A 20163-nucleotide genomic window follows, 5' to 3' on the forward strand; every position below is an offset into this window, starting at 1 on the left:
CCCAGATGAGCTAGGCTCCAAGTGCTTCCGCCCATGCCGAGGCTTGCAGGGCAGTGAGTGGTGCTTGTGCCTTGGTCAGGGGAGGACAGAACCCAGCATCCTCCCGGGGTCTCTCCAGGGTCCCCAAGAGCAGAACACACCCACAGCCTCAGGGTCTGGTCCCAGGCACTAAAGGAGGCAGGGGAACATGCCTCAAGCCACAGTGCTAACCCAACAGAAAGGGAGGGGAGCAGGGGGACAACATATCATATCCCTCCCAGGAGACCCCTCTCTAAATGAGAGCCACCTCAAGTTTCCAAAGCTCTGGAGACACAGACCATACTCATCTGCAGCCATTCATTGTGAGACAGTACATGTGGACAATATGTGGAGACTCCACAAGCAGCTCCCTGCTACCCCCACAGTCACACCACAAACTTGGTCTTGGTAAGGGAGCTGCTCTTGGTGGCTGTGTCCGCATGGGCCTGGTACCCAATGGCCACCTTCTGTGACAGGCCCAGGTGCTCCTTGTAGACACGCCTGCTGGAGGAAAAGGGCTGCATGAACAGAGCAACACTTCTCCCATTGGCCCCCTGCCCAGAGACCCCATTCTCCCACCCAAAACTGGCCCTGTGCAGCCTCTCCTGAAGCTGCATTACCCGATGTGGGTGACCCCTTCTTGGTTTTCCGCTTCCCGGGTCCAGATGGCAATCTTGTCCCCTTTGGAACGGATGTTGATGACGGCTCCGCACACCTCGTCACTGTACTCGTCAAACATCTCCCCAATGAGGCACAGCAGCTGCCAGGAGAAGGGGAGCCCAGGACAGTCCTGCTGGGGCTCAGCCCTGGGGCAGGGGTAGCACCACAGCCAGAACCTCCAGGCCAGCCTGAGCAGGGCTGCACTCACCGTCTCCAGCCAGAAATGGTCCAGCTCCGTGTGCCGCTGCTGCTTGGCCAGGGTGATGAGCCAGCGCCCACCACGCTTGTTCTGGCTGTCCTCCCACATGGGCTCAATGCCGTCCTAGGGATGGGCAAGGGGATGGTCAGCAGCACTAAGCACCTGGTCAAAGCTGGCTCCAGGAGCTGTGAACAGCCAGCCAGACCTCACCTCCCACTCTACAGGCAGGGCACCCTGCCAGCCCCTCCAAAATGTTCCCAAAATTGTGGGTGCTGTGGGGACTGTGAGGGTAAGGTATCATACCTTGAAGAGGGAATAGTCACAGCCAGAGGCGAGCTTGCTGGCGAGCTGGATGTGGTTGTACAGCCTGCACCAGGTGGAAACATAGAAACAGGTGAGAAGAGGTGCCTTAGGGACACCCAGCACCCTCCTCTGGCCCAGACCTCCCCACCAGACTATCTCCAGGAGGTTCACACTGGGTGTGTCCACCCATGGGACACTCACGCCCAGAAGTCCTCCACAGTGCTGAATTTGGTGATGAGGCGCAGGTTTGCCTGCCACATCTTACTCTTGTCATTCTTGAAAAACCACAATGCCCATCTAGAGAGGGAGAGAAGAGGAAGAGACTGTTCAGCTATGCTGGAGACCCTCTCCAGCCCCAGCACACCTCTCCCAGTTTTGGGAGAGGCTGTCCATGGCTGGGTTCCCCATACCTGTTCTGCAGAGGGTGCTTGCCTGGGACCTCTGCTGGGAGCAGCTCTTGCTGCCGAGCCCTGCGCCGGTGCCGCTCCTCTTGCCTCTGCTGGGGAAAGAGGGACAGCCCCAAGGAGCCCCATGGCCAACCGAGCAGAGAGCTGGGAGCCTGCAGCCTCTCCCAGGCTGGGAGCCCCAGGGGATAGCAGGGTTGTCGAGGTTCTCCAGCCCCACCAGCCCACAGGACGAGTGCTCACCTGCTCCCCTGTAGCCATCCTGCTCAGCATAGGCTCCCCCCAAGCCGCCTTTGGCTCTTAAATGCTCACAGGAGGATAGGATGAGAAGCCATCCCAGCTGCAGCTTGTGGGGCAGGAGGGTGGTGTCCTGGGTAGAGAGTGACAGGCCTGCCCTTCCTGGAGAGCAGTGAGATGGGAGATCCCCCTCTAGGGCAGGGAGCTGGGGGATGAGAATGGGGGCTCAAGTAGGGTGGCATCTGGATGGGGAGGTAGAATGGGGTAAGGTGGGGACTGTGCACGGAGGGGATCACGGTGGTGTGGTAGAGGTGTGAGAGGATGGTACGCAGAGGGTGGAGTAGCATCAGGCTGAAGCATAGGGATGGGATCAGGTTAGGATGGGAATAACATGGGATAGGAATGGGATGGGATGGGATGGGATGGGATGGGATGGGATGGGATGGGATGGGATGGGATGGGGAGAGTGTGGGATGAGATGAGGAGCAGTGGGGTCAGAATTGGATCAGCTTGAGACAGAGTAAGATGGGAAAAGAGTGGGACGAGATAGGAAGAGGACATGATGAGAAGGGGTTTGGAGACAGGAATGGCATAGGGACAGGGTGGAACATGGTGAGACTTGGACGGGGAGAAAGATGGAATGAAATAACGATGGGATGGGATAAGGACAGCCTGTAGAGGGAAGGCGATGGGATCAGAACGAGATGAGATTGGGATCAGGAGAAGACAGGACAGGGAGATGGAGGGATAGGATGCGATGGCGATCAGGGCAGAATAGCATAGGGACAATGTGGGGTGGGATCACGACAAGTGGGGATGGGGACAAGGACCATCCCGGGGTACTGAGCAGTGCGGGGACGGAGCCCGTGGGCTGGGGCGGCGAAGGGCCGGGGGCGCCGCTGCCGTGCGGTGCGGGGCGGGGCGGGGGCGGCGGGACACGGCTCGGCAAGGCCGAGCACGGCTCAGCCTGGCTCAGCCCGGTGCGGCGCGGTCCCCCCCGCGCAGCACGGCGCAGCGCGGCGCAGCGGCCCCGGCACAGCCGCACTGAGCCCGCCCCGCGGCAGCCCGGCCCGGCCCGGCCCGGCCCGCCCGTCCACGCCGACAGCGAGCCAGGTCGGGCGTGCGGCGGGACCGGGACGCGCGGGGATGGGATGAGCGGGGAAGGGATGCGCGGGACCGGGATGCGCGGGGCGGGCGGGCGCGGGGCCGGGGCGGGGTGAAGCCGTGCGGCCTCTCCCCGCAGAGCCGCCATGGAGGTGTTCATGAAGGGCTTGTCCAAGGCCAAGGAGGGGGTGGTCGCCGCCGCCGAGAAGACCAAGCAAGGGGTGGCCGAGGCCGCCGAGAAGACCAAGGAAGGGGTCCTCTATGTCGGTAAGGACCGGCTCGCTCTGCCAGCCCCCTGCCAGCCCCTGCCTGCCCCCCTGGCTAATCCCTGCCCGTTCCTGTCTACCCTGCCGGCCCCCTCTGCCTGCCCTTGCCTGCTCCTGCGTTTGCCCTTGCGTCCTCCTGCCCATCCCCCTGCCCGCCCCCCTTCTGCCTCCACCGGTCCCTGGCCCCGCTCCCACCTTCCCCTGCCCCTTCCCCGCCACTGTCACCCTGCGACGGGGCACGGGGTCGGTGCCCGCAGTGCCCTCCAGCCCACCGTGAATCTGCAGGTGGGAGGGTGGGCTCTGCGGGCAAGAGTCGAGCTGGGGCTGGCCCCCAGGCTGAGGGGATGATACCCCCGGGGACTGGACGCCCTGCGCCTCCCGGAGGTCTTAGCCTGAGGATCTCTTGGCTCCGTGCCAGGGATGCTCTGGGGCAGGAGTGCGGAGGGACTGTGCTGGAGCTGGTGACCCCCATGCTGGGATGTGCCCAGTGCGGGGCAGCAGGGCTGGGACCACGTTTGTCCCTCTTGGAAGGGCAATGCTCTGGAATGTGTCCCATGCCAGCATCTCCCCTGCTCCCAGCTGGTGACTGAGGAGTCCCTCCGTGCTGCCCGTTGGGGTCTGTTTGATGCCAAGTCCTAGAAGACATGGCTGGTGGGAGGAGCAGCTCCCGGGCTGGCTGTGTGCCCGGCTGTGGTGTTGGGATGCTCGGGTCAGGAGCTGCGGCCACCCCAGCCTGCTGCAGGAGGGCGCAGGGCTGGAGCTCTGTCCTACTCCAGAGGGCACGAGCTCTGTGGGAGAGCCAAGGCCCCAGAACTGTTCCCTTGGGGAGTGGTGGCTGCCGGCCCTGGACCCCCACCCTGCGCAGGGTACGTGCACTGAATGGGAGTCCAGCAGCTTAAGGAGTGCCCCAAGGCTCCATCCTGCAGGAGCTGCCCTGTCTCTGCCTTTCCTGCCATCCTGGCCACCCTGTCCCCACTCTGTGGGGTGTCCTGGGTAGTGTCACTCTGCCTGAAGGAGCCTGGCAGGGTCGTCATGGCCAGCAGCAGCACCTGGGTTCAGATACTCTTGCTTTGGGGCTTCCCATGCTGTGTTGGCACCAGCTCTGGGTTTGGATCTTGGCTCCTGTGGGAGACTTTACTCAGCAGCACAGCTGGCATTCATCCTGCCTGGCTGTGCCCCAAAATGATGCTAGGTCCTGGGGTCTCTGCCCTGCCTGGAATGTGGTGGTGACCCTGTGCTGCCCCAGTCCTGGCTCCTGCAGGGATCAGAAGAGCCTTGAAGGGAGCCAGTCAGGTCTTCCCTGGCTGCTCTGGCATGGCTGGACTGGGATGTGGGCAGGATGCTGCCCTGGCTGAGCCCTGCAAGGGTTCTGGGCAAAGCATGTGGCAAAGCCTGGCTGCTGGCCCCTTTAACGTGATCTCTGTCTCTTTCTATCCGCAGGGAGTAAAACCCAAGGTGTGGTGCAAGGTGTAACTTCAGGTATGGTCCCCTCTGTCTGCCAATGGCAGTACCCCTCTGGCCCTGAGAGCGTGGCCACACTAACGAGATCAGAGACTAATTGAGGGGCTGATGTCACTCTGCTAAAGCCTCTTATATAATGGGGCCTGCAACCAAGGATTTGCAGTGGCAGCTCACACTCCCTGCCCAGCTGCAGAGCAGTGTCCAGGCCCCCTCCCCTCCCCAGCACCCGGGAAGGGGAGTGGGAAGAGCCTGATCCTGCCTAGCGACTCCCCAGCAGCTCCCCCGGGTGGTGCAGGGCATGAAACCACAGCTGGGCTCCCCTCCGTGTCACGGCCGGGAGGCACTGATGGGCACCCCCGGCTCTTGCAGTGGCTGAGAAAGCAAAGGAGCAAGCATCCCAGCTGGGCGAAGCGGCGTTCTCTGGCGCTGGCAACATCGCAGCGGCCACCGGGCTGGTGAAGAAAGAGGAGTTCCCTGCGGACCTGAAGGTGAGACCCCCACCAAGTGCTGCCAGGCCCGTGGGAAGACTGGCACATCCCTAGGTTCAGTGGGGAGCCCCTTGGCTGCTCTCAGCCCTGGGGAAGGGACCCTGAGGGTCCCCAGGTGCCCTGCCTGTGCCTAGGGCAGGCTGGCATCGTGGCCCCGAGTGTGCGGCCGCGTGCGCGGTGTGTGCGGACGTGTGCGCGCGTGGGCCCTGGCATGGCGGCCGGCGGCGCGGGCCTGCGGCACATCGCTCCAGCGGCTGTGAGGTGACCTGACAGCTGCGGGAGGGGCAGCGGGTTCCAGCTCGCCGCCCCATGAGCTGTTGGCTTCCAGCTTAGCCCAAAATAGCATCAGCTGAAGAAATGAGGCCACCGCCGCCACCGTAGCTGCATGGCAGGATCGGCTGCCCCCTTTTCCCTCCTGCCAGCCCCGGGGAGGGGTTATCCGGCACCGCCCTCCCCTGCCAGGGATGCAGGATGCTCCCACAGCCCTGCCAGCGCCTGGAGCACGATGGGGCCCACATGGTGCCAGCACGTGTTTCCTGCCTGGGGCTGTGAGTGGCACAGTGACATGCACATGCAGCCTCTGGTCCCACAGACCTGTGCATGTCACATTCCAGCTAAGTGGGCTGCTGTGTGCCCAAGGGTGCCACTAGTGCTGTCCACATGGAGCCCTCTGTATCCTGGGTGCATTGCTGGTTTGGCAGGGACATGATGAGTGGGTACCATGTGGGGGGCTGTGTGAGTGGGACTGACACCCTGGTTCACTCCCAGGCAGAGGAAGTGGCCCAGGAGGCTGTGGAGGAGCCGCTGGTTGAGCCGCTGCTGGAGCCAGAGGGGGAGAACTACGAGGAGCCCCCGCAGGTGAGGGGATGGGGTGGCGGGGTGAGCACAGGGCACTGTGGAGGGCACAGTGTGACAGTGTTCAGTGCACTGATGACCACTGCTGTCTGGAGCTAGAGGAGAGACAGGCTCTGTGCTCCACCTGAGCATTCTCACACACTCTTTCTTTCTCCATCCCATAGGAGGAATACCAGGAATACGAGCCAGAGGCATAATGGATCCCCATCCTTGCCTCTTCCACCAGCAGCACAACGAACCGCCGGTAGCCCCCTGCTCCTCCCCAGCCGGCCCCGGCCCCTGCCTGTGTACCGGGGAGGAGCAGGGGTGCCCCTGCCCCGTTCGCTCACAAGTTCTTCCTCCAGTTCCGTTCCAAGGGACCGTGTCCGTGTCTCCGTAACATGTGTAGCAGTGAGAAAAACCCGCTGTGTCCAAGCCCCCAAGCCCCAGTGCGTGCCCGAGCCGTGGGTGCTGCCCACGGGGGCTGGTGTGTATGCGTGTGTCTGTGAGGCCCGGGTTTATGGCTCTGTATCCCTCCCAGCGCCATAAACCCCGGCGTGTCTGTGTCTGTACAAAGCATGTTTACGTGCTTGCGGGCTGCTGTACATTGTGCTTGCACGCGTGTCCCTGTGGTTCTGCTCTGGTCATCGTGGAACTATTTTTTTTTAATATCTATCTATCTATCTATCTATGGGTGGACGGGTCTTTTGCCTTTGTGAACCCTTGGCGCCCAAGCCCGCCCCCCAGCCTGCTGGGTGGTGACGGTGCCTGCGCCCCCCCCCCCCCGAGGTCCCATAGTGCCGACGCTGTGTTGTGACGTGGCATGGATATTCCCCCGTCGCTGGATGTGCAATACGAGGGCAGCTGCCAGTGACACAGCTGCCCTCGTGTCCGTGAATAAAGCCAACTCTTGTCTGTAGTCCCCTGGTCCTGCTTGTGGGGTCCCTGGGGAGGGGAGTGGCCCTGTGCCTTGGTGGCAGGGGTAGTTTTGGGAAGAGGAGTGGGCTGGCACTGAGGGAGTGGGCAGGGCTGGGTCTTCATGAGGATGAGATGCCTTTCTGTCCTCTGGCTGCTGTGTCAGCAGCAGGTCACTGTGCCCTGGGCCTCCAGCCAGGCTCTGGCTGAGACTTGGGGTGCAGGCAGCGTCCCTGTGCCAGCTGCCTGTCTGCAGGGCTTTGCATCTGCAGGTGAATGCAGGGGGCCCTGTGGGCCTGGGGACCACAAGCCAGGACGAGCCTAGACAGCCCTGGGCTCCCCCTTCCTGCCCTCAAGGGGTCAGGGACATGGCTGGCACCCAAGGCTCACTCAGCTGCACTGTGACCAACTGAAGGGCAAGTGGATGTCACACACTGCTAAGGGATGTCCACCATGGCAGAGGGTCCTTTGCTACCCCAGAGCACAGTCCTTGGGCCTTCAGCTCTCCAGAGCAGGACCACCAACCCTGCCTGGGTCCCCAGCCAGCCGCCAGCCCCTTGACCACAGCACAGGCTGGGGTGAGAGGCTGGCCTGAGTCTCCCTGACATGAATATCAGATTAGATCCCCGACCCATGCTGGTTCACCAGCTTTGCCAGCAAGGAGTGAAGCTGCAGCAGTCAGCATGGACACACAACAGGTTTGCTGATGCCTGCAAATCCCCACCCTGGCTCTGCTCCCTGTGCCTGCGCTGGTTGCAGCAGTGCTCGTGGCACCCACTGTGTGTTATTGGAAGGACTGAGAGAGCTCTTTTGGGGTTGGATGTGTCTTGAACTGCCCCCTTCCCTGGAGCTATTTGCATTTTTTTCTTCTCTTACCCAATTCTGCTATCCATAGGCAAGCAGACCCAAAACAACAGCAGCATGGCTTCCCCCTGTAAAGGTGTTTAAAGGGGCTGGGGCAGAGGAGGTATAGGGGAAGACAGCTCCCCGCCCAGGAGAGCTGGGAGCCAGAGAGCAGGGAGAGAACTTGGCTCAAACCAACGCTTTATAGAGAGCAGGGCATCCCCTCTGCGCAGCAAGCAGTGTCCTGGGCACCCCTAGCACAGGATTGTAAGCCTCACTGGGGCAGCTCTGCCAGGTGCTGTGTCCGTAGGTGCAGATGACCTCATTGTACATGGTGAACACTTGCTCCAGGATCTCTGTTCAGACCTCGGTTGTACCTTGCAGTCATGGATGGTTGCAATTTTCTAGAAAGAAAAAGGATGGCTCTGAGGCCGGTGTGTGCTGGGAAGGTCTGGGGACAGGAAGGGGCAGAGGTCCCTGTGAGGAGGGTGCAGGCAGTACCAAAAGTACAAGCACCAGGCACAAGACCCCCCACCCAGCGCTGCACCCCCCTGACTCATCTAAGCAACCATGGAAATGGGGCACATGGGTGTGCAGGAACAGAGAGAGGGAGAGCCACCCAGCAGCAACAAGGAACACTGCTGAGCATGAGGCTTTATGCAAAAAGAAAGATGAATCCAGGCCTCTTGCTGACCTGCCAGAAGCAGTGATGGGGTGTGAGGCAAAGGGCCCAAAGCAGGGATGGGTGAGGCAAAGAGCCCTCAGATACCCTCAGCTGACTGGTCCATGGTGTAGGACAGTCCTGAATATAGTGGTGGGAGGAAGCTGGTTTTTGTAGAAGTCCCCTGCTTTGCTCACTCTTTTCTGCTGCCCATGATTTTCAGAGCCAACACCGTGACACCCAGTACCTTTGAGAGCATCATCTCCTCTTCCCTGGGGAAGATCTGATACAGCAATGAAGACTGAGGATTCAGAAGAGCCACCCAAGGTCACTCCAATGATCCTTGCTCCCTGCCAGCAAAGAGAAGGGCTTGGGCTTTCCATCCCCCTAAATTATACAACCTGGCACCTCCACCTCATTCTCCATCCCTCCAGCATCGTGGGCAAGATGTCACTGCAGTGATGTAGCACCTCCCTGGGGTGCTGAATTCCTAAAGCCATGATTTTGCTACGCTACTGCCACCTGCACACCCATGAAGGGGCTGTCAGGAGTGTGTGGCACTGACAGCATGTCACAAAGGTCTGTACCTTTGCTTGCACCAGGTAGTGTTCTCCCTTCTGAGCTTATTCTCAACAGGGATGAGAATGATGCAGCACACCTCCAGGATGCCGCTATCATAGAGATCTGCTTTTGGGAAGCCAGCTATGGTGCTGTGGCCCTGGAACAAGCAGGACAGTCCTGCTGGTCCCAGCCTGGCAATGTTGAGCACTTCCCACAGAGCTGGGCTCTGCAGGACACAAGGGGCAGCCACATTCTCTGTGGGTGTTTCAGAAACAGGCACTGACCACCAGACCTTAAAGAACAAGGACTGGGATGACTGGGCTCAATTCACCTGCTTGTAGCCGTTCTTGGTGAACATTTTGGCTGGGTGAAGACTAGGACCTGGCAGGACAGAGATCTCCTTGGCTAATGAGAGGGTTGGGAAAGGCAGAGCCTATGGGATATGGGCTTCCAGCTCATCTTCCAGCTCATCCTGTCTTTATCACCTTCAGAGCTTCTGGACATGATGTTCCAAGCACGGCATGCTGTTCAGTTCCTAAGAACCAATCCTGATAGAACACTGTTCCAGTGAGAAACAGAGTCCCTTGGTGGGCACCTTGCAGCATCCAGGCACAATCCTGCACCTGACACTGAGGGGATGTGATCAGCTGCCACAGCATCAGCATAGGGCAGGGCAATGGTGGAGCTCAACCCTCCTTATGGGGACAGAGGGTTTTGCACTACCTGCCCCAAAGTATTTACCAGCTTCGTACAGCTCCTAAAAGTGACACTGACACTGTGAGACCATCCCCAAAACTCAGCAAAACCATACACACAGTAGCCAAAGTCTTCAGCTGCCTTGTTCTCTGCCATATCAGTGAAGCATAAGGATGTGTGGAAAGGAAAGGAATGATCAAAGGCAGGGCCATTCCTGAGGCCACTGTGGACAGCAGCTTAGGGTACAGCCTGAGTTCAAAGCCTCTTCCCCAGGGCAGGGAGCTGCCCTGGGAGCAAGTGCTCAGAGTTGCAGCTTCAGGCAGGACTTCAGCTGTGCAGCTTCTAGTTTATCTCCCCCTGCCAGAGAGCAATGGCCTCAGGAATGGGCAGCTGCAGGCACTGGATCAGGGCAGCAGTGCCTCACCAAGAGCAGGAGCTCCTGGAGCTACAGCAGGGGGAAGCACCTCACCGCAATTGTGAGCTGGACCTGAGCTGAAGGAAAAGGAGGGAAGGTCCTTCCTGGGACTAGAGGACTGCACCCTCAGGGTCCCACTGAGCTCTCAGGCTTCAAACTGGCACTGTCACAGCCTACCCAGTACCCCAATGTGTGAGGGTAGGTATCTGCTATCCAGGACATCTCCCACTCCCCAGTACTGACATCAGTGGCCAGCACATCAATCCCAGGCCTTGTGGAGGCAGAAAATCTGTCATATCCACCAATTGCTGTGCTTCAACCAAAGCATGTGTACAGCCAGGTGATTTCCACAGGCTGGTCATGGCCTTGGACACTCTGAGGAGTCCCCTGACCAATGTGTGATGCTGCTCATACCCCAGAGCTTCCCAGCTTCCCTCAGGTATGAATGGCTTTGGCTTTCACAGGGTCTTTGCCTTGTCCTTTCCCAAGAGGGAATATAGGAGTCTTTGCCTTGTGACCATCACCCACTGAGCTCTCTATTACCTGCAGTGACAGTAGAGACTTTCACTTCTCCCTGAATCTGAGCAGGCCAGCAGGAATAGATGATAATGCCCATGTGAGACCTGTACACAGCAGTAGGATCAGTCTGAGGGTCCCTCTACTACAGTGCTGGCAGAGCAAAGTGGTGAAGGGACGGACAGGCAGTGATGGAATGGCAGTCTGTGTGCCTGACTGGCCAGGTAGCTGTTGCCTGTTCCCCTGACTGCCAGCACACACTGTTTACAGAGCTGGGACAAAACTCTCACCTACAAACTCCTTCTTGGCCTTTTCTCCAGTAAAATACCTCACTATTTTCTCCAGCTCATGTTCCTGTGCAAGAACAACAAAACACAGTTGTTTCTGTGGGCCTCAGGAAAAATCACAGAACTGCAGTACAGCATCCGGCAGCTGCTCTGCCCTGCCCTGCCTGATGACTCCAGGGAGTTTATTCACAGCAGCTGGAGACCCTGAATCAAAAAAAAGAGATATGTAAACTCCCGCTCCCTTTGCTCACCACCCTTCCAAAGCTCTTGCTGATTTGCTCCTTCCCCCAGCACAGCAGCAGCAGTGGGAGCATCCCTACTCCAGGTTCCTTCAGCTTGTCTCCGGTCAGATGCACCGACCCATAAACCAGAGTTCACCCCCCTCTCCCCGCCCCGAGCTGCTTTTCACAGTCGCTAGGAGAGTGTTAGTCACTACAAACATCTCCCCCCACTCGTCAGAGCGCATTGCTGTGATACACATGGAGAGGGAGGGCTGTGCAAATGGAGCGTGAGTTATGGGCTGTCGGCAGGGAAATGAGAGGAGTGAACTCACCGAGTATTTCCTTAGATTGATTCTCACACCCCCCATGGCAACACCAAAAGGAACATCTGGAAAAGACCGGGTAGGGGAGACAGATGTTCTCTGCCAGCTCATCTGCTCCCCAGAGGAAGTGAGTATGGAAATTGTGACCTTGTTTGTGGCAAGGGGTCACTGCTTCCCCACACCACACCTGGCTCCCCACTAATGCCACATGACCTGTGCAGAGCGGAGCTGAAGGCAGGACAGAATACAGACCCATAGTCTATCACAAATGCCACCAGTCAGAGCTGAATCCATGACAACCCAGGCACAGTGAGTGCATTTGAGAAGCACAGTGCTTGACAATTCCTGATTAACACGAACATTCCAGGCTGCCAGTGGCATATTCTACAGCAAGACTTGACCTCACACATCCATGCCCGGAGAAACATCCTGCACTTCCAAAGCCCTTCTGATTTTCACAGCATCTAATGAGCTTTTCTGATTCATGGCCCCATCCCATGCCCAAGTCACCATGTGCTTTACACTCCCCTTGTACTTACCCATTATGGTGCATTTTTGTGTTGTTAATGCAGCCAGGCCTTTCACTTCATCGACACAGACTGATCTTCTAAAATGAAGCCCTGGGAAAGGAGAGAGAAGTCAAGAGTCCCTGCCTTCCTACCACAAAGGCACAGAGGCACCGTAGGAAACACTTTGACTCTTCTGAAACAGCAGCATCTAGTCATGATAGATGATTGCATTGATGATCAGAAGGCAGGAGCATTTCTGCTATGGTGACAGGGTGGGAGAATTGGAAAGCTGGAGAGCTGTTCAGCCTGGAGTGGAGAAGGTTCTGTGGAGATCTTAGAGCCCCTTTCAGTACCTAAAGGGGCTCAGGCTCCAAGAAAGCTGGAGAGGGACTTTGGACAAGGACACGTAGTGATAGAGGGAATAGTTTTAAATGGAAGAGGTCAAGTTCGGATTGGATATTAAGAAGAAATTCTTTACTGTAAGAAAGAATTGGTTGGGCACAGGTTGCCCAGAGAAGTTGTGGATTCCCCATCCCTGAAAGCGTTCAAGGCCAGGTTGGATGGGGTTTGGAGCAACCTGGTCTGGTGGAAAGTGTTCCTGTCCTGTGGCAGGTGAGTTGAAACTAGATGATCTTTAAGGTCCCTTCCATCCCAAATCATTCCATAACTCTATGATTCTTAATGTTCATTCTTTCCCAGAGCTCTTCCTCATCCTGGGCTGAGGGGTTGGATGTGTGACCAGGCTGTTCTCCAGTGTCACCACCCAGCTCTGGTTGAATGATACTGTGCTCAAGCCCCTCTCAGTGGCACAGAATAGCTGGCAGGGCTGGGCCTCCCTGTGTCCCTGTCCCTGTCCCTGTCTCTGACCCCAGCTGGTCCTGGGGCCATATCCCTGTCTGCACCCAGGAGTATCCTGGGTGATATGCTTGGCCACTGGACTGTGGTGTCCTGGACACAGTGTTCTCCCACCCCATAGGGCTATGGCAGGGGCTATATTTTGGGGTACCAGGAGGAGGGATCAGATATCCTCCCAGCATATCCACACCAAGGCAGTAGGGAAAACAGTGCTGTTTTTAGGGCGCTTGGTGCTTTGGGATCTCCAGGGGATGTCCCCATCATCACAAGGCACTCACAGCTCTGGACATGCTGAGGGTTCCCCTGCTGAAGTCATGACCTGTGGGTTAGCACGAGTCCAGAGCAGGGAGTCTGATGCCTCCAGGCATCCCATGCCTCTGCCATTTGCCAGCACGCACCTGGCCCTGGTGCCCGGCATCTCTGCCCTCCGATACCACGGGCAGCCGCGCGTGAAGGTGACGCGGCTGCGGAGCGGCCGTGGGAAACCCATCGCCTTCCCACCAGGCAGCGCCGGAGGGGTCACATTCCCAGCCAGACCCTGTTCCAGTGCTCCCTGGCACAACGGGGCACCGGCGAGCCGGACGCCGTGGAGCGCAGCCTGGGCTGAGCCGTGTGCCTGTGGCTGCCGCCCCGGCGCCGGTGGCTGCGGGGGAGCCCGGTGTGCGTTCACGTGGCGCTGCCCGTGCGGCGTGGGAGGTGGGCCATAGAGCCCAGGGAGGGGGTGCCGCGCTACCTGCGCCAGCACCCCCTCCGCCGAGGGAGAACGCGCTTTTCAGGCAGCTGCCTGGCTCCTCCCCAGCCGGCAGCGCGGGAGTGCGTTGCCAAGGCAATGGGGACCATCTTACTCATCCTCCTCTCTATTGTTCTCCTGCCAGCCCCGAAGTGCCCGGGCGGGGAGAGGAGGAGGAGGAGGCAGCCAGCTTGGGATGAAGGCTGCCTGCGGGGAGGTGAGAATGCTCCCCACGAGCCCCCCTGTGCCAGTACTGATGGGACGGGGAGAAGCTGAGTGGCAAGATGCCGATGGGGAGATCTGCTGCCGGTGGATCTGAGAGCAGCACGTGGAAAAGCAAATGGCAGCAGGATGTGACCCCGCAGCCCCCTGCCTGAGGCAAAGTCCCAGACAGAGGTCGTTTATCCCCTCTTCTTTCCGACTTGCCCCAGGCCATGGTGTCTCTTTGGACGTCCAAGGGTCTGGGCCTGGGATTGGGTCTGATCCCGCATGGGGCAAGCATGGGATGTCACCCCATTCATACCTATGCCCCACACCACATTCCCTCGTTGCTCCAGGCAGGCAACTGGGCCCAGTCAATGCCTGTCAATGCGACAGAACTGGGAACCAAGAACAGGACCAAGGGTGGGGACGAACATCTAGAGGAGGGGGCACATTGGTCAGTGCAGTGATACACCCTCCAGCTCAGTCACCCCAGCCATCTATTGGGGTGCCCAGCAGTGGCGTGGGGGTGCCTTGCTCTGCCCCACAGAGAGACAAATAACTTTTATTTAATTTTCATATCCCGCTTCCCTATTTTTAGCCTTCAGGGTTTTGTTCCAGCCTGGCTGTTTACTGAAAGAAGCGTTTCCAACCCTCCTTTGTCTCCAAGCAACCAGGTGTGTCAGCTCCCGTGGAACAAGCCTTATCCTATAGATCTATAGGGCTGGAGGGGTAGGTGCAACCCCAAGATGGGGAACCCCATCTAACCTTAGCACCTGCTCCCCTGACCCTATAGATCTATTGTTCCTGTCTCTGTGCTGACATCCCCGGGTCACGGAGAGGAGAACCCTGATCCTCTAGGATGATGAGGGGCAGTGGGGGTTTTTGGGGGAGGATGCTGGAGGGTTTTGGGGAGGACGCAGGGATGCAGTCCAGGCGAGCAGGCCGCCTTCCCCCCCGCAGCGCGAGCGGGAGTGCGTGGGAAGGAGTTAGACAAAGCCTGAGCCCGGGAGCAGAGGCAAGCGCTGCCGGGAGCGAGACGGGGCCGTTCTTCCCTCTCCATCCTCCCCCACCCTCGGGCGAGGGGTACACAGGAACCCACCTCCATCCCGCCACGGTGGCACGTTGTCCCGGTCCCTCGGGCTAATTGGGGTGCAGTCCCCTGTCCGGTGATGCCCGGGAGGGAAGTGACCGTCTCCATCACCAGGTAGGAGAGGGACTGTGCTCTGTGTCGCTGTCACCCTCACCCATGGGACCTACACTAAGGGTTGGAGACCCCCTCACCCGACCGGTCCCGACTATATGTCCTGCTGTGTCCGGGTGCAACGCGGGGGTACCGAGGTGCTCGCCTCTGGGACACATGAGGTGTTGATGCTTTGAGTACCGAGGAAAGCAATGGGGCGATGGAGGGCTCCCGGGGCGGGCCGATGGGTTGACAGCAACGGCATCGGGAGGGATGCGGTGTGCCGGGAACCACACGCCCCCTGGGCAGCCGGCTCTCCCTCGCCTCCCCACCGCTGCTGGGGGCGCCGGAGCGGGCAGCAGCCGGGGGGGAGCGGCCCGGGGCACGGTACCGCCCCCGCCGCCGTCGCCCCACGCATGCTCGCGGTCGCTGCCGCCGCTGAGCCGCGCCGAGGCGAGAGGGACGGCACGGGACGGGACGGGACGGGACCGGGCGGGAGAATCCGCCGCAGGTACCGGCTGTCGCCGGGCGCACGTGGCGGGGTCGGGCCGGGCGCTGCCGCCGCCCGCCCCGTACCGGCATCCCGGCCAGGGGAGGGCTGCGGCCCCGGGACGGGCGGTGGCGCGGACGGGTCGGCATCCCCCGGCCGGGGCTGCCGCAGGGGCGGCTTTGTGAGCGGCTCGGCCGGGGACACGGGACCGGGGCGTGCACACGCGTGTCCGTGCGTGCGGGTGTGTCCGTGGCCATGTGCTGGCGTGTGCGTGCCCGTGCGTGTGCACTCGCGTGTGCCGGGGACTCAGCGCTCCTCCGTGGAGCATCGGTATCGGGCACGGCGCCACAGCCCCGCGGGAGCGGGATGCTGTCAGGGCGGGTCGGGGTGCGGGCGGCGCGTCCCCACGGGGATCGAGGTGCGTGGGAATCTACAGACGGGGCGGGGGTCATCGCCTCTGGGCCCAGCTCTGCTGGGAGGGATCGGTGCCTGTCTGGCCCCGGTCCTGCCGCCTCCGTTCGTGGGGCCTCGCTCTGCTCCAGCTGTGTCCGTTCAGCTCTGCCCTCTCTGGGACTGCGAGTGGCTGTGTCCCGAGGTGTGGAATGCCCCATGGCTGCGGCATGCATGTGCTCCCAGCTCTGCAGGGACACACTGACTCTGGCAGAGCCGGGCAGCTCTCAGAAAGCTCGGGGTTTCCTGCCCTTCTTCTGCCCCATGGGGCCAGGAAGAGTTTTTGGGACAGTCGGGTTAGACTGAACTGTGTTCCCCTCATGTGTGGCATGGCCGGGAGCTCAGTCACCCTCGGCATGGGATGTAGCTGCTGAGCTGGGGGGTTTCCATAGCCAGGGCACACATCACTGCCAGCTCTGGGGACATTGGTCACAGCAAGTGGAGGAAAGAGCTGGGGCTGCCCCAAGCTTCTGTCCTGCCCTGCAGCCCCCCTGGGACCTCAGGCCCAGCTTGCTCTACCCCCTTGCTGCACTCAGCTCCCCACTGACAGGTGAGCACCCTTGAGCTCTCAGCCTGGTGCCCAGGGCCATGCTCCAGCTGCCACTCTCTCCACAGGGGTGTCTGCACCGTGTCCCCTGCTCTGACAGCCACAACAGCATCTGGATTCTGCTCCCAGTCCAGCTGCACTGGGAGAAGGCAGACTTTTACGGTAGGCAGCCAACACCATTCCTTCCTTCCCGTATGGCCAGGCATTGAGTGCCACCACACAGGCTGTGCCAGGAACAGTGCGTGCTCCAGGCAGCTGCCCAACCTGTTGTCATGGGCAGCTTGGAGAAAAGTAGACATCAGTCAAGGTGGGCTGGGGGTCCGTGTGCTGCTCCCTCCTCACTGCCCCATCCTCTCTCTTGCAGACCCACGGCAGGACTAGCATGGGAGAAGCCTTCCCCAGGCATGGGCAGCGCTAAGGAGCCTGAGGGGCTGCAGGTGCTGAGTTGCCAGGCTGGGGCTGAGGAGACCTGTGACCCCAGTGCCACCTCCCCTGGCTGCTCACCGGCAGGGGAGTGCCTGCCTGGCTCTGGCTGTGCCACAGGAGCCCGTGCCATGCGGACCTGCTGTGTGGCTGAGTCAGAGGCTCAGAGCACCACGTCAGGCTCAGCAGCAGAGAAGAAGTTGCCATCATCAATGGGACCAGTTCCTGGCACACTTCTCCAGGACACTGGCACAGATCAGAGTGTGGCAGTAGCAACAGGGAGCTGTGGAGGACCAAGTGGCACTGCCCCTGCCCGTAGTCCCACAGGGATGGGGGTCCCCAATGCCCAGAAGGAGAACACAGCCCCCACTTCCCCCCTCCCTGATCCCTGCCTCAAGGCAACCAACAAGGACATGGGAAGCACACCGGGTCCTGTCAAACATGTGGCATTTGTGGAATCTGCTGCAGGCACTGGGACAGCTGAACTGCCAAGCCAGGAGCAGCCTCAGGGTGGCACAGGGACCTCCCTGGGTGCTGTGCCCCAGCCGAAGAATAGTGAGGCTCCCAAGCATCCTCAGGGAGGCACAGCAGACCCCCCCAGCACCAGCACTGTGGGGAGTGGGGGCCCAAGTGAGGCAGAACTGAGCTCTACCACCCTGGGCCAGGGAAAAGCCGAGCGGAGCTTAACCCAGGGTGCGGGTGCTGGGAGCAGCCAGCAGCCCCAAACAGCCAAGTCCTACTCCTTTGAGGTGACCCCACCACAGGATGCTGGGACACAGGACATGGGGACACAAGTAGACAGCCGAGCATCCCTGGTGTCAGTGGCCTTGAGCCCCATGAGCCCCCCGGGCGGGGCTGCTGCTTTCACCTTCCCCAAGAGAGAGATGGGCTCTGTAGCCCCACACCTGGAGCCCTCCAAGAAGGACGCAGAGATGCAGGTGTCCATGCCAGTGGAGATGCGCTCAGTGGCCACTGGGCCGATGACGCCAGTGGCCAAGTCCCCACAGACCTCATATCCTGAGGTGCAGGTGAAGGGGACCGTGGTGGAGGTGGTGGAGGAGGCTCCTGAGCCCATTCGGGAGGTGAGCTGGGATGAGAAGGGGATGACGTGGGAGGTGTATGGGGCCTCCATGGAGGTGGAGGTGCTGGGCATGGCAATCCAAAAGCACCTGGAGAAGCAGATCGAGGAGCATGGGCGGCAAGTGGTGGTGACCCCACAGAGCACCCGCACTGGCTCTGTCAAGGGAGGTCCCCGCAAAGGTGAGGCGAAGAGGCAGCCCAGTGTCTTTCGGGCTTTGCTGCAAAATGTCCGGCGGCCCCGGTGCTGCTCCCGCACCGGCCCTGCCATGGAGTGAGTCACTGCTCATGCTGGCAGGGTGGGGGTGCCATGGGGCTTCTCTGGAGAGGTGAGGGTGGGTCCCTGCCCCAGTGTCCTGGGACCTGCTGCCAGTGTGTGGGGCTCCTGGGGCTGACACAGGTGGTGATGGAGCTCTGCACACTGGGACAAGGTACCTCCTTCTCTGGGGTCCCCCTTGCCAGCCTGAGGTCCCCCCATGAGTGTAGCCCCATGGAGGTTCCCCAGAATGTGAGGCTGGTGCCCTGTCTCTGTGCTTGGTGGCTTTTTTCAGCATGAGGAAGCAAGCACATGGCTCCTTCCAGATGGAGGCAGCTGCTCCTGTGCATCTCCTGCCTGTGGCATAGGTTGAGATGACTCAGGGTGGGTGCTGCTGGCTCCCTTGAGCCCTACCACTTCAGTCATCAGCATCACTTCCCATGCTGGAGAGACACTGGTGCATCACCCTACCATCACTTTGCCTGCCCAGGGCTCAGCTATGCTCTGACCAGCCCGTGGCCATGCACATGCGGGTCCCCATGGCTGCCCAGGGCAGGCACCAGCCCCCCAGCAGCCCTGTCCTCTCTGCCCCACTGCTGTGTCATGGGTATCCTGGAGCTGGGAGGACGTGGCCACACAGGGCACTGTGACAGATGTCAGATGGGAGAGACTGGGGCCAACCCCACCTGTGATGGAGAGCCACTCTTCCCTGTCGCCGTGGCCACAGGCAGCTGGGGAGTCTGTCCCCATGGATCCCAGCTCAACTTGCCTGGAAGTGGCCATCGGAGTCCAGGACATGTCCTTGCCATGGCTGGTGGTGGGAATGAAGCGTGCCCTGCTGCCAGACGTGTCCAGCTGCCCTGGTGGTGCTGGAGATGCCCCACGTGCTGGGGATGTGGGCACATGTTCCTGTGTGGGTTCCTTCAGCCCCACTGGCTGCTATTCTCCGACGGCAGCTGGAGATGCAATGACTGCAAAGCGCTGCCACTTTTTACAGCTGGGAGTTTACAGGGCTGGGGGAAGGGAGGCTTTTATCAAACTGTGTTTGCATTTTTGGAAATTTTAAGAGACACTTTTCAGCCGGGTGCATCCTGCCTGGAGCCACCTCTTCCCTGGTGGCCTGTGGGGCTGAGACCCTCTTTTCAAACTGTTCCTACATTGCCTCTGCACTGCTGGCCTGGAGAGCATTGGGAGTGAAGGGTCAGTCTGCAGGGGGTGAGCATCCCTGTGGCTGGCAGCACTGTGGTGTCCTGCCGAGACATGGATCCTGGCCTCCCCAGCCTTGCTCTGTACAGAGGATTGGCCCCACATTGCTGCAGCACCTCATGGGCAGGAGGCTGTTTTGGGGTGTTTGGGGAGCTGCACTATCCCCTCTGAGTAGAGGTGCAGGAGGGCTCAAGGTGCCAGGGTCACCTGTGCAGCTGTTTTCCCTCATTAAGGGTCAAGTCTTGCCCCTCCAAGCCCACATTGTGGATCCTGGACTTGTTTTGTCCCTGTAGGGCTGCAAAAGGCTTGCTGAGGTGCCAGCTGGCAGCCAGGGCTGTGGCAATTGCCCACTCTGTGCCATGGTGCTCACCGGGGCCCAGCTCTGCTCAGTGCCTTGGGCTGTGGGAGTGGTGCCACGGCCATGCCAGGAAGACCAGGAGCCCTGGGGCAGCCCCCTGCCACCCTGCCCCAGGCTGTGCCACCTCCAGCCCTGCACTGCCAAGCTGTGACACACCAGCACTGCAGCTTCATCACCTATTTTCTTCTTTTTTTCCTCTTAATTTCTTTTGGTGGGGGTGGAGGGGGGAGGAATGGGCGGGAGGACCAATCTGTCAATATGGATGTTGGGTAATAAAACCTTACACAAACCTCTGCATGACGCTGCCTGCATCTCCCTCCCCTGGGGCTGAGAGGGGCCAGTGGGGCAGCCTGGGGAAGGGTCCTGGGGGCAAGATGCCAGGCTGAGCCCCACAGTGCCACTCATTGCCCCCCTTGCACCAGCCTGGCACAAAACCAGCACTTCAAGCCGAGAGATGACTCCAAGC

The 20163-nt window shown here is 60.2% G+C and overlaps 3 protein-coding genes across 6 annotated transcripts; 2 read left to right on the forward strand and 1 right to left on the reverse strand.

Annotated features, from left to right (window-relative positions):
- Window positions 1-404: 404 nt before the first annotated feature.
- Window positions 405-2087, reverse strand: EIF4E1B (eukaryotic translation initiation factor 4E family member 1B). Of its 2 annotated transcripts, XM_071570183.1 has the most exons (7): window positions 1828-2087; window positions 1591-1679; window positions 1382-1477; window positions 1181-1244; window positions 887-1000; window positions 639-778; window positions 405-519 (listed from the first exon to the last, which is right to left on the reverse strand). In XM_071570183.1, exons 1-7 carry the CDS (start codon window positions 1855-1857, stop codon window positions 405-407), a joined length of 648 nt encoding a protein of 215 aa, XP_071426284.1. In that variant the 5' UTR covers window positions 1858-2087. The 2 variants fall into 2 exon arrangements, with proteins under 2 accessions (XP_071426284.1, XP_071426283.1); XM_071570182.1 differs by having other exon boundaries at window positions 639-1000.
- A 291-nt stretch (window positions 2088-2378) lies between these two features.
- On the forward strand, window positions 2379-6893 carry SNCB (synuclein beta). Of its 2 annotated transcripts, none has more exons than XM_071570115.1 (6): window positions 2379-2433; window positions 3065-3192; window positions 4632-4670; window positions 5022-5140; window positions 5909-5998; window positions 6160-6893. In XM_071570115.1, the coding sequence occupies exons 2-6, from the start codon at window positions 3072-3074 to the stop codon at window positions 6190-6192; spliced, it is 402 nt and encodes a 133-aa protein (XP_071426216.1). In that variant the 5' UTR covers window positions 2379-2433; window positions 3065-3071; the 3' UTR covers window positions 6193-6893. The 2 variants fall into 2 exon arrangements, with proteins under 2 accessions (XP_071426216.1, XP_071426215.1); XM_071570114.1 differs by lacking the exon at window positions 2379-2433 and adding an exon at window positions 2739-2934.
- A 7821-nt stretch (window positions 6894-14714) lies between these two features.
- On the forward strand, window positions 14715-19929 carry GPRIN1 (G protein regulated inducer of neurite outgrowth 1). 2 transcript variants are annotated; one of them, XM_071570167.1, is made up of 3 exons: window positions 14715-14914; window positions 16446-16539; window positions 16742-19929. In XM_071570167.1, exon 3 carries the CDS (start codon window positions 16782-16784, stop codon window positions 18153-18155), a length of 1374 nt encoding a protein of 457 aa, XP_071426268.1. In that variant the 5' UTR covers window positions 14715-14914; window positions 16446-16539; window positions 16742-16781; the 3' UTR covers window positions 18156-19929. The 2 variants fall into 2 exon arrangements, with proteins under 2 accessions (XP_071426268.1, XP_071426269.1); XM_071570168.1 differs by lacking the exon at window positions 14715-14914 and adding an exon at window positions 15303-15401.
- The last annotated feature ends 234 nt before the right edge of the window (window positions 19930-20163 follow it).

This window comes from Pithys albifrons, chromosome 15 (assembly GCF_047495875.1).
Source record: "Pithys albifrons albifrons isolate INPA30051 chromosome 15, PitAlb_v1, whole genome shotgun sequence".
NCBI lineage: Eukaryota > Metazoa > Chordata > Aves > Passeriformes > Thamnophilidae > Pithys > Pithys albifrons.